Source organism: Xyrauchen texanus, chromosome 3, assembly GCF_025860055.1.
Source record: "Xyrauchen texanus isolate HMW12.3.18 chromosome 3, RBS_HiC_50CHRs, whole genome shotgun sequence".
NCBI lineage: Eukaryota > Metazoa > Chordata > Actinopteri > Cypriniformes > Catostomidae > Xyrauchen > Xyrauchen texanus.
In genome coordinates, this window is record NC_068278.1 from 33,376,936 (window position 1) to 33,386,783 (window position 9,848).

At 37.2% G+C, this 9,848-nt stretch overlaps 1 protein-coding gene across 7 annotated transcripts in view; it reads left to right on the top strand.

The window, feature by feature from the left end:
• The window catches only part of arhgef28a (Rho guanine nucleotide exchange factor (GEF) 28a), a 109,798-nt gene that overhangs the window by 51,979 nt on the left and 47,971 nt on the right, over positions 1-9,848 (top strand). For 6 of the 7 annotated variants that reach the window (XM_052102222.1, XM_052102174.1, XM_052102199.1 and 3 more), the window contains exons 8-9: positions 1,804-1,850; positions 2,085-2,151. In XM_052102222.1, coding sequence (XP_051958182.1) covers positions 1,804-1,850; positions 2,085-2,151 — 114 coding nt within the window. Of the gene's footprint in view, positions 1-1,803; positions 1,851-2,084; positions 2,152-7,494; positions 7,725-9,848 lie in introns of those variants that run through there. The other variant, XM_052102214.1, reaches the window with a different exon arrangement.

Below are 9,848 nucleotides of genomic sequence, written 5' to 3' on the forward strand. Positions count from 1 at the left end.
GATGCATCCACAAAACCATCCCGAAGGTGTGTTGCTCTACAAAATAAATCCCAGTCACTAGGTGGAACCAGCAAAAAAAGAGTGCGCAGAATCTTCAAACTGTCAAGCGAACTGTTCAGTTCGATTGCAACTTGAGCACCACAATATGACTTAACCCATTGACTTTATGAAGGACATCGCTTGCCGAGGGCATGTGAATGTTTTACAGCCATCCATAGCATCTATTATCAATTTGGCTGGGAATATCAGCGCAAAAGTTACTGTGGCAGGGTGGAGGGCGGGGCAGGGTCGTGATCATACACACCCGGTCCCTTATCAGGCCAATCAAGCCTCCGAGAGGGATAAAGGCTGACTGCGAGATAGAGATAGTTTACGGACATGTCCGTCATGTGTGTTTGTTGTTTTTTAAGTTAATCATTAAAATATTATTTACATAGTCAAGCCGGTTCTCGCCTCCTTTCCATTGACTCCTCTACACTCTCTCGGAGGTTTGATTAGGCTGATAAGGGACCGGGTGTGTATGATCACGACCCGGCCCCGCCCTCCGCCCTGCCACAGTGACCTTCGATTGATGTAAATGTTTCTTAAATTCCTTGAATCGATCACATTTCTCTCTTTTCGAGTTCGCAAAGTCTGGGAACAAGAAAATGCTGTTGTTCTTCCAAGAAAGACTTCCTTTACACCTCGCCTCATGTAACACATTATCTTTATTGGATGATCTCAGATATTTGGTCGGAATTGATCTGGGCCTGTAACCCTCAGCGAATTGCCAAGCCGGAACCCTGTGAGCTTGCTAGATTTACAGTTTATGGCCTGTTATGTCGAGCAGACTCGAAAAGAGCCCATCCATTAATTGCACCATATTTTGTCCCTCTGCTCCCATAGGGATTCCTATGATATGGTTGTTATTCCACCAGCTACAGTTTTCCATGTCCTCCAACTTCTCCCAAACATGCTCCAAATCCACCTGGGTCGCTAGCGGATTGGCTGTTAATTCCCTCTCCGATGTCTCCAGATAATCAATCAATTTCTCGACTTCCCCCACTCTTGTGACCACATCAGTAAATTTCACCTCCATGGCAGTGATCATTCAATGTATCACAGCAAGATCCTCCAAGTCAGCAACGACCTTCATCAGCATTGCCGACGCGTTCAACATCTCTAGCCACATTTCCCGCATCTCTCCGACCATATCAACTCCCTGGTCCATGGCCTGCCCAGGGGTGTCAGCTTGAGCACGTACATGTCTTTTAATGTTTCAAGAGCTCAATGATTTTGAATAATTTCTTTCCCCCAATAAATAAAATATTTAAAAATATTTTTTACCCATTTTCTTTTTGCGTGGGGGGCCCTTTACCAGCTTTGGGCCCCAGGCAATTGCCTGCCTTGTCTGTCCCGTAGGCCCATCTCTGACTGCACTGTTTTATGGTGTGATGTTTTTTGGCCTTTTGAACTTTCCCTAAATATTTGCAACTGTACAGATGTGGTAGTGCTGAGCGGTGTGTTTTAATCAAATTATTAACTTTGGGCACGCACTCCTTCATTTTTAATAATCCAAATTAATTAACATTAGAAGGAGTGTAAGAATAAATTGACGTGCATATGCACCTGTTCTTTTCATGAGAACTTTTCCTGTGCGTATAAGTACGCAAAATACATGCAATTATTAGTAAAAGAGACCCAGTGTTTTTTTGTTTTTTTATCTGTTGAGAACATGTGTCCATTTGTAATTTACCCAAGTTTGGCCTTTGTTTACAAGTGGAAGTTAATTTTCATATTGTATTTTTTATTTCTGCTCCTCAGATCTGAACGGCCTGCTGAGAATTGAGGACTGTACCCTTGTGGATAATGTAAGTGTAGTTATTTTATTTGCTTGTGCTTTTGTGTGGATGTGTGTATAAATCAGTTCTTGAAATCAGAACATCAATAATGGTCTTTTTCAGAACTGCCTCATGCTTGTGAGTTTTGTTTCAGCTTGCTAATGGATAGATGTTCATCCCTGGGTTCTTATATTGGTCTGTTTTTGTTCTTTAAAATGGTTGAATTGTGGTCTGTGAGTGTGTTTTTCTCATTTTGTTTTTCAGGTCTTTGAAGAACAGCTTGTTCTTTGTCTGGATGAAGAGGAAGAGGATTTAAACACATTTAATGCAGGTACATACTTCCGTCCATTTACTCACGTGTTCATTCGTTCAGCTATAGTGTGAGTGTGTTTGTTTTGTTTATGTAAATACAAGATTGATGAAATATGGTGGGGGATCTTTTAATGGGATCAGATCATACGCATATTTTTTCCTCTCTCAAAGGTCCACTTGTAATGTTATTTAAGGTCTCTTGAAGCAAAAACAATCTGAATTAAATTTCCATGACCATTTTCAACCTTCTCTCTGACCCTTAGTATTTAACCAGATTTTTTTTGCTGTTGTGTCTTAAAGACAATGTAAATGCCCTCTTAGAATATGAAATGATTTACAGTCAGGGTATGAAATTAACTTTTTTTTCCACCAGCCACAGTGGTGGGTGAATGCCCAGTTTTTATATATATATATTAGTGGCAAGAAAAATTATGTGAACACTTTTGAATTACTTGCATTAATGTATACATTTTTCAAAAAATCTGGTTTGATCCTCATCTACTGTAAGTTACTGCAATGAACAAACACAACCTGTTTTAACTAATAACACAAACAATTGTATTGTTCTTGTACACACTGTATTGAATACATCGTTCAAACATTCACAGTGTAGGTTGGAAAAAGTATGACAACCCCTAGACTAATGCCAAGAAAAGCTTAGAGTCAGGAGTTGACAAACCTAGCATCCAGTTAATAAAACGAAATTAGAGGTGTGGGTTAGAGCTACATTGACTTCACTCAAAACATTAGAAAGAATTAGAAAAATCACTCAAACATTAGAAGCATCTGCTGATGTGGTCATGCATCGCAAAAAAATATATCCCAGAAGACTCACGATCAAGAATTGTTGGGTTACAAAGTTATCTCTAAGAGCTTAGATATTCAAATTGTCTATAAATGGAGACAATTTAGTCCTGTGGCTACTAATTGAAAAAAAAAAAAAAACAGTCTCACGCAGCATGTGTGAGTACCAAAGCGCCAATGACCCTCTGAATACACGATCAGACTGGTGCATTGACGACTTTTCTTTTATCATTTCATGTTGTATGTCATTTAAAGACATCTTACAGGCCGCACACCACAGTGGCAGGTAGATGAGCAATATTGCAGCTCCTCATAAGTAAACATTGTTGATGTTGTGTCTCCGCTTGAGGCTCATTGTATAGACATCATGAATGTTCTTATTGTGGTTTCTTTTTGGACTGACATAGCCTAATTTAAATGATAAAAAAATTATATTTTACATTAATTTAGTTGCATTAATTTGGCCAAAGAATGGATGGGTTTATGTTTCATTTAAGGTTAGAGCAAAACCATGTTCATTCAGAGCAGACCTCTTGTATTTTTAATAAAACTCTGTCCAACCATTACATTACGTTACATTACATGTGCAAACTCAATAGGAGCAGGCACTGGCAACTGAAAGCACTGTCTATCTGAATGAAAAAGTGCTTCTGTTCAGTGTTGATAAAATCATTAATTATCATTTTGGTGCTCAAGGGGAAAAATGTGATTGATTAATTAATGTCTTTTGATTTTCAGACATTGTTATTGCTCTTTTAAATAGGAAATTAGGTCTTTCTCAGCATAGCAATGCAGCAATTTCGTTTTTTCCTTTTAGAGGAGGAGAGATTTATGATTCGGCAAGAGAAAAGACGATGGGGCTTTTTTCTTTTTAAATGCAATTGGCCCCTTCAACCCAACCCAACACACACACACACACACACACACACACACACACACACATTCACAGTTTCAACTGTAAAGTGGAGGCAGGAATGTTAACAAGCTTAGATTTTTGAACTTGCACAAAAGCTGACATTTAAGATGATGCTTTACAATTCAGCCCATCCCAAAGAACGTGTTCCACATTCTAAATCAAATGCCCCCACTGATTTCTCAGTTACCTTGTTCAATTAGCAGATTTCGGCAATATCTGAGCTGAGTTCTTCCACACATGGACTAGGTTCTACTCTTCTTTAATAAGAACATACTGATTATACACCCTAATGTTCACATTGCAAAAAACTTCCTCCTCAATCCACCATGATTTTTTTTTTTTAAACTATTCAGCCAAAACAGCTACTTATTTCACATACGAAGAGGATAGCCATAGTCACAATATAGGTAATTTACATATATCAACCTTAAAGGTACAGTAGCACAAACAAACTGGCAAGGAGCATACTATGTCTGTCATTATTGTACCCTTGAGCTAGGCACTTGTTCCTGCAATATGTGTACTATAAGCCGCTTTGGACAAAAGTGTCTGCTAAATAATTACTTGCTGCTTACTCATTAAAATGATATAATATAGCCACTTTAATACAAAAGATGTATTCACCATTCATCATTCATACCATGCACCCACTCTCATGTGCAATCCATTTCATTATATTTTTTCTTTACTGAACCATCACTCCCCCTTTTCTCGTTTAAACTTACACACTCACACACACTGACAGTTTTCCACTAAAAACTCTGGAGACAGCTGAGGGTGGAGAGAGTTGGGGATGGAGCCCAGATTTCATGAGAGACTAAAACAGTCACACTCCAAAGAAATGATCAGGCCAACTAGAAGCAAACCCTTTTAAAGGTCTCTCTTTAAATGGAATTTATAATGATGATATAAGAAAAAGCAACAAAATATGGGGCTTATACAATAAGTGAAACATTTTGTTTGCTTGCCTTCACTCACCTATCAGGAATTCCGTTTTCACAAAGAGTTTTCTATAGAGAGCTAGACAAAGACACCCATAAGTACAAACATTCACTTGGTTGCAGCACTCTCATCATTTCATTTACAGAAGTTCTGTCCTGTGTTTTCTCAAATGAAATTCCTTGCTGCCTTTTGAGACTTTTGGTGGACTGAGCGAGTCTGCTGTTTGGATTACTGGAGCACATGTTGCCGCTGGAGGACACACACATGATCTTTTTGGGATGTTAGCTAGTTGACTTAGATTTATTAAAGGAGCTGGAGTGATGTGATGTAGTGTTTAGTTTTTGGGGTTAAGTCTGTATAAGGTTGAGTTTGAGGTGGGTTGATTGGTTGTAGATTTGGGCTTGTGTGTGGTTGAGTCTGTATAGGGTTAAATCTGTGTGGGATTGATTAAGTGTATAGTTGAGTTTGTAGAGCTGAGTTTGTAGAGTTAAGTTTGTGGGGCTGAGTCTGTGTAGGGATGAGTCTATGTGGAGTTGAGTCTGTGTAGGTTTGATTGGGAGTAGGGTTGATTTCTGTGTTTGATTGAGTTTGTGTAGGGTTTAGTTGTTGTAGAGTTGCCTGAGTCTCTGTAGGGCTAAGTCAGTTTTGGGTTGAGATTGTGGGGTTGAATCTGTATAAGGTTAAGTTGTAGGGCTAAATCTGTGTAGAACTGAGTCTGTGTAGGGTTTAGTTTGTGGGGTTGAGTCTGTGTGGCTACATACTCAAAGGACTTCTTGGAGTGTTCTGCCAAAATAAAAGCCAAAGGGTTTTAAAGTTAAGAAGGCATTACTGAATATACAGTATATTACTATTGTTTAATCAAGTTCTAAAAGTTAATACATAATAATAATAATAATAATAATAATAATAATAATAATAATAATAATAATAATAGTTATTATTATTATTATATAATAAATATGGGTTACAAAAAATATTGGTTGAATGAGAAGTGGACTTAAATCGGGTTACAGCTAAAGTAAACTAAAAAGAGATTTGAATCCGTTTTAGTTCATATCCTGTACAAGTTGGAAAACAAAATGTGCAGAGATTGTTTCTAATGAAAACTTTCATTTAAATCAATGTCAATTTTGCTGCTGCAATATCCAGTAGACTAGTTAAAATTAACAAATAAGTTTTTCTTAATAGGCTACACATTTATATTGAAAAAATTGTGGTTAGAGGATTGTGTTTCTTTTCATATAAAATAGTACCCCCAAATAATTCTACACAATGAGGTATTGAAATTCTAAAATGAATAAAATAAATAAAATTTGTTTTATAGAATTGGAATGTGATCAGTAGAGAAATAGTGGTACCAGTGCATTCTTTGTCAGTTTAGGGTTGAGTTTGTGAGTTTAAGTGTGTGGGGAGTTAATTCAGTGTGGGGGTTGAGTTTGTTTGGGTTTAGTCTGTACAAGGTTGATTCAGTGTGGGGTTTAGTCTGTATGGGGTTGAGTCTTTTTAGGTTTGAGTCTTTGTTGGGTTTAATCTGTGTTTTGTTTGGTTTTGTAGGGTTTAGTCTCTGTGGGGTTTAGTTTGGGTTGGGTTGAATCTCTGTGGGGTTCAGTCTGTGTTGGGGTGGGTTTTGTAGGGTTGAGACTGAGAAGGGTTTAGTCTGTATGGGGTTGAGTCTTTTTAGGTTTGAGTCTTTGTTGGGTTTAATCTGTGTTTTGTAGGATTTAGTCTCTGTGGGGTTTAGTTTGGGTTGGGTTGAGTCTCTGTGGGGTTCAGTCTGTGTTGGGGTGGGTTTTGTAGGGTTGAGTTTGAGAAGGGTTTAGTGTGTATGGGGTTGAGTCTATGGTTGAATTTGCGTGTTGATTCTGTATAGGGCTGAGCCTGTGTGGGTTGATTTGATGTAGAGTTTAGTTTGTAAAGGGTTCAGATTTTTTTTTTTTTTGTATTGCGTGGACATGCATGCTCTCAAACTAATTTTCATATTACACTGTGTTATCACAATAACATCAGATCAATATAAGATGTAGCATCTCTTTGTCAAGTTGAAGGCTTCTCAGGCAGTAATAATGTTCTGATACTTTTTGGCTGGCTTATTGTACAGATTTTTGTTCCCAATCTAAATGTCAAATGGAAAATTCTGACAAACACACAGCACTGAATTAGTCTTTGACTTGTACAGTTGTTATTATATTTGAGTGCATGTTCTGGATTATGTTGTTTTGAAACACTTGGTAACTGATTATTGATTGTTGTTAAAATATGAATGAATGGATGTTGCATGTCTTTTCGTGCCACACATAAACAGTTTATTTAAACTGAGGTGATAGGTGACTAATTCCTGCCAGTGAGAAGTTTGTGAATTGCCTGTAAAGATGGATTTAGAATATGCATCATGAATGTATTCAACATTTAAATTGAGCAGTTTTCTCTATTATTTGTTTATAAAGAATGAGGGGATGTGTGTGTGTCGTCATGCATCTCTTTTTGCATCCCAGGACCTCATGGTGTTTTATTAGTGTGTATGGTTAATGATTCCTAAACCTTGGCTGACCTTCTAGATTCTTACAGACACCTTAGTTTGAAAATCCCTCTGTCGTGCTCTCCCAGGTCCAGTCTGAGTCCTGACTCTGCCTGCAACAAAAAAGTGGGAGTATACAGTGTCGAGACTGAGCCCACCTTCTCTTGCACACACACGAACACAAATAGACTCGTCAGTACTATCTCCTGAATGCTTATCTGTGGATTCTTAGTTTTTGGAAAGGTATTCTCAAGCTCCTGCATTCATTTAACGCCTTTTGATATCTTATTATGTGCTCTCGAAACGGATCAGTTGAGGACAATTAAAAACATGGACTCCGACTCAGACTCTCCGTTTAACTACTCATGGCCATCCTTTCCAAAGATGAGAATCCGAAGACGGACATCAAAAGCAGGTAACGAGAGTCAGTGAGAGGTAGAGAGACCGTTTTAACCACTGTTTGTACAAATGAAGCATTACATACTCTGAAAAGTCATTTTCTTACTCAGCTGTTTTCCTGTAATGTTTTATTAAAGATACTTAAAACAAGATACATTTGTCAATGGGTTAAGAAAAATGAAATAACTTTCCCTTGAATTAAGTGTATTTTTCTTACAGCAATTGCAATTGTTTATTCTTGTTTAAATATAAACATAACTAATTTGGTTAGATTTCTCCAGAAACAAGATGTGTAATTTTGCTTCTCAAGTACATGTATCTTGTTTTAGGAATCTTTAGATATTTTACTGGAAAACCAAATGAAAATACTGAGTAAGAAATGTTTTATTTTTTGCACTCTATACAACCAAAACGTTTCTGGTTATCTCAAATGATTTCAGTTTCTATCTTTTTGTCTCAGTGATTCAATTGTTTCAATTGTTTTTGTTCCAAATGCTTGCCTAAAATACTGTTTGAGTTTGTTGTTCAAGGCAGTAGAGCATCACAGGCTTAATTCAGCAGTGAGTCAGTGCTCAAGAAGCTGGTTCTCATTTAAAATGTGAGTTTCCTTCCAGGTTTGTAGTGAGATGTTTTTTGATATGGTAATAGGACATTATTATTATCATTCCAATGGTGCTAGCCATTTCTCACCTCAAAAATGTGTATATTATCATCATAACCAAAAATGGTGTTATGTGATTTGGGATCATTGTCAGAGGCATCTCACGAGGGCAGAAGAAGGAAATTTTTCCTTGAGGGTTCAATGCATCTTGAATATATTAAATGAATACTTGTGATCATTGCCTGTCACAGGTTGGAGTAATTAAAATGTTTTTTGTGGTTGTTAGAATTAAAAATGCAGTAGCAGTAAATCTGATTTGGAGGTGATTTATGTTCACATGAGCTGTGTTTATGTTTCATGCAGATTTGTGATTCACCAAATTATCTAAGTGAGTTAAGTCTGTGCCAAATTGATGCAGTTTTCTATGCAGAGTTCGGGGCGTGTTTGCGTGATATGAGCGATATGAGCGTGAAGTGATCTTCTGTGTTCCGCAACTGCTTTCGGGTCCTTGAATAACGTTTAAGGGTAAGATGTTGGTGCACTACAAAGATTGCGTAGTATGCGTGTAGAGAGCGGCGGTACTGTGCATGTGTGTGGAGAGTTGATGTCAGGATCAGATTTTTCCATTGTTGTTGGAAGGCCTTCACATGCATCCTTCATGTCAGTGTATGGGGTGCCCCCTCCAAGTTATCGGAATCTCTGTTTTACTTAAATATACATACTCATCACTTGCCAAGACACACATCATGTGCCAACATATACAGATCTTTTCCTTGAAGTTTAATATTAGCATGTTTTTGTTTGCATGAATATCAGTGGAATATAAATATTTTTTTTCAGGTGAATGGACAGGTTTGTGTGTTAGTTCAAATTAATGCACATAAATATAATTCGGAAAGTGTGTGAGAAACAATGAATAACTTTCTACACATTGCACCACATTGGCTGATTTGGGCCAAAAAGATTAGTGTGTGTGTGTGTGTGCCCACAGGTTGCTTTTTCATACTTCAGGGTACTTTGAAGTTCTCACGTATGCTTTATTTAAATATCAACTTTTTAGAAATATTGATAGACACAAATTAACCTGAACAAAATATTAGTATGGCACAAACAAAAAAACATATGTAAATAGCATGGCATAATTTGGTCTTGGAAGAATTTAAGTTCATATTAAAATTTCTGACTTTGGGATATTGGGATTTGAGCACATTGACATTGTTGAGATCACATATGAAACAGACACATGCAAAATTACTAGGGTCTTTTTCTGAGGAGAAATATCTAAGAAAAAAAGCAAAAAAAAAAAAAAATATATATATATTTAATCTCATTACTGTCTAGGTGAAGCAAATTAGATAATTTCTAGTGTTCCCATAATTCAAATCAAAGTTTTCTGTGAGGGTTAAGGTTAGGAGATAGAATCTATAGTTCATACACTAGAAAAATCATTATGTCTATGGAGAGTCCTCTTAAGGATAGCTGCACCAACGTGTGTGTGTGTGTGTGGGGTTGGGGAGTAACAGAATACATGTAACGGGA